This window comes from Entamoeba dispar, genomic scaffold (genome assembly GCF_000209125.1).
Source record: "Entamoeba dispar SAW760 scf_1105229462909 genomic scaffold, whole genome shotgun sequence".
In the NCBI taxonomy this organism is placed as follows: domain Eukaryota; phylum Evosea; order Mastigamoebida; family Endamoebidae; genus Entamoeba; species Entamoeba dispar.
In genome coordinates, this window is record NW_001855428.1 from 1,806 (window position 1) to 4,720 (window position 2,915).

Below are 2,915 nucleotides of genomic sequence, written 5' to 3' on the forward strand. Positions count from 1 at the left end.
TGTTTTGTTTTCTTACAATACTTATGAATATTATCAAGAATGAATCAATAAAAATTGTTATCCCTTACAATGAAAAAATCTGAAATAAAAGAGAAAAAAAGAAAAATAATAAAGAATGGAGGAAGTTACAATAGACAATGAAATGATAATTGAAGAAGAAGCTATTGAAGGACTTCACTTGTTTGGAGATAAAAAAGAAATGACACTATTTAAACATTTAAATAGAACACATACAAAGATAGGAGAAAAGATGATAAAAGAATGGATTAGACAACCATTAATAGATAAGGATAAGATAAATAAACGACTAGAATTAGTAGAAGGGTTTTATGAGAATTCAGAGATTCGATTAAAAATTAAAAATGAAGAATTAGCAATAATGCCAGATTTAGAGAAGTTAATAAAAGGGATAAATAAAAGTGATTTAGAAAGTATTGTCAAATTATATGAAGCAGTAAGAATTAGTAAAAGTATCAAAGAAGAATTAAAAGAAATGAATAACAAAGAAATAGAAAAAGAAATAATAGAAGCATTAGAAAGAATTTCAGAAGAAATGGAAAAATTTGAAGAAATGGTAGTAACACTTATTGACATTGAAGAAACAAAAAATCATGTATTTAAAATAAGACTTTGATGAAGGACTTCAAAAAATAAGAGAAAATCATAAAAAAGTAGAAGAACTTTTTGAAAAATGATTAGAACAAGCAGCAAATGATCTTAATATTAAAACAGATAAAATTAAAATAATTGAATATAATAATAATTTAATATTAAGAGTATCTAAAAGTAATGAAAAAGAAGTTAAAAAGAATAAAAAGTATACTGTTATTCAAACACTTAAAGGAGAATGTAAATTTACATTTAAAGAAATGCAAACACTTAATGTTAAAAGAGATAAAGTTAATTTAAAAGAAGAAGAAATTAATAAAAAATTTATAGAAGAAATTAATAAAGTAATTGAAGGATATAAAGAAACATTTAAAGAATTAGAAAATATTATTGGATATATTGATTGTATTCAATCATTTGCTACAGTTTCTAATGATAATAATCAAGGATATGCTAAACCAAGAATGAAAGTGAAAAAGGAATTATTAAAATTAAAAAAGCAAGACATCCATTAATTGAAAATAATAGTATAAATACATTTATTGAAAATGATATTGATATTAATAGAAAAGAAACAAGATTTCAAAATATTACAGGACCAAATATGGGAGGAAAATCAACATATTTAAGAATGATTGGATTATGTGTTATTATGGCACAAATTGGAATGTTTATTCCATGATCTTGAAATGAAATATAAAAGAATATACAAAATTAGATAATAGATATAATACAAATAAAATAAGAAAGAAGATATTAAATGTATAGAAATATTCATAATTGAGATTGATTTTATAAAGAAGTATCAAAATTCACATTGATTATATTGAATTGATAAATAAATATGAAATAATTTAATATCAGTAAGATGTATAATTCTTAATACATTAATTGGTAGATATAGAATAAAAAGTGATGATGATTGACTATAGAAATGATAGAAAATATTAAAATGAAAATAAATCATATGATTTATATAATAAAAAAAGAAATAACAATAAATATTTAAAATAGAAATAAATAATGAATAAAATAGAAATAAATGATAAAGAAATAAATAAAAAAGAAGTTATAGAAAATAGTATATTATGAAATAGAAGAAGAATAAATAATCACAATAATTTCAATAATTTTATATAAAATAAAGAGAATGAAGAAAAGGTAAATCAAAAATATTGAAATAATGTATATTAAATAATAAAATATACAAATATTATGTAATGATATAAGAAAATTGAATTAATACACATTATAAATTATTAATTATGTAACCAAAGATAATAACAAATGAAATATATATTTTAATCAATTTATAACACAAATACATTTCCATTTGTATATCTGATAAAATTAGAAAAGAAATAATACAAATACATATAAATGATTGAGTAATGTAAAAAGAACATAAATAACAAAATAAATAATAATGAATATAATAAATAGAATAATTATATAAAATATGATTAATTGAAATAACAAATAAATAAAAATTATAAGATAACAAAAATGAAAGAATATAAAACAAATAATGTATATTAATGTAATGAAGAATTAATAATAATAGAAATAAGAGTTTGTAATGAAGAAATTATAGAAAAATGAATAAAAAGAAATGTAAACGACAGTTCATTGAAATAAATACAAATCAGATATATCAATATATATATATCAGTATTCATTATATCATTTAATAATCATTCAAAAAACAAATAGAATAGAAATAAGAATAGAAGAAGTAAAATAAATGAAATAATACAAAAAGAAATAGAATAAATAATAAAGAAAAATAATAAATATAAACTCATCTTAAATAATACAGATTCGAAGAATGAAAAATTATATTATTGTTTAATTCAAAATCAAAATTGATGAATGAATTAAATAAGTTAAATATAAATTTATTTATATGAAAAATAATATTTATATGTGAATATGATATTGATTTATTCATAGTTTGAAATAAAAATAATTATATAATATATATGTTTGTTTATTCAACTCATTGATTTCTCTTCTTTCTTGAATAATATTCATGATTATTGTATGTACATTTAAGTGTATTTTATTGAATGATGGAATAATTTGAATAATTAAATCAATTTTATGAAATATGAATTTCATTTTTATACTGGTAAATATTATTTATTCAATTGTGTTATATAACTGAATAGAACATTGTTTTATAAATAAAATAAGTGTATATTTGAAGTATAATAGAAATGATATAGAATAATAAGCATAATATGTATAGTAAATAAAATTAATATCATTTTAATAGAAGTTGAAAATTTATTTTGAAGTTTTAT

At 18.1% G+C, this 2,915-nt stretch overlaps 2 protein-coding genes across 2 annotated transcripts, besides 7 other annotated features; both read left to right on the top strand.

The window, feature by feature from the left end:
- Positions 1-115: 115 nt before the first annotated feature.
- On the top strand, positions 116-634 carry EDI_068210 (uncharacterized protein; the record flags this gene model as incomplete). Its single annotated transcript, XM_001740400.1, has 1 exon — positions 116-634. One exon carries the CDS (start codon positions 116-118, stop codon positions 632-634), a length of 519 nt encoding a protein of 172 aa, XP_001740452.1.
- Positions 635-717: 83 nt separating this feature from the next.
- Positions 718-774: a sequence feature (AT_rich).
- A 95-nt stretch (positions 775-869) lies between these two features.
- On the top strand, positions 870-1,291 carry EDI_068220 (uncharacterized protein; the record flags this gene model as incomplete). The annotated part of the gene is made up of 2 exons (XM_001740401.1): positions 870-1,034; positions 1,073-1,291. 2 exons carry the CDS (start codon positions 870-872, stop codon positions 1,289-1,291), a joined length of 384 nt encoding a protein of 127 aa, XP_001740453.1.
- Positions 919-953: a sequence feature (AT_rich).
- A 296-nt stretch (positions 1,292-1,587) lies between the features above and the next one.
- Positions 1,588-1,673: a microsatellite.
- An 11-nt stretch (positions 1,674-1,684) lies between these two features.
- Positions 1,685-1,852: a microsatellite.
- Positions 1,853-1,956: 104 nt separating this feature from the next.
- Positions 1,957-2,138: a microsatellite.
- Positions 2,139-2,316: 178 nt separating this feature from the next.
- Positions 2,317-2,399: a microsatellite.
- A 41-nt stretch (positions 2,400-2,440) lies between these two features.
- Positions 2,441-2,593: a sequence feature (AT_rich).
- Between the last annotated feature and the right edge of the window lie 322 nt (positions 2,594-2,915).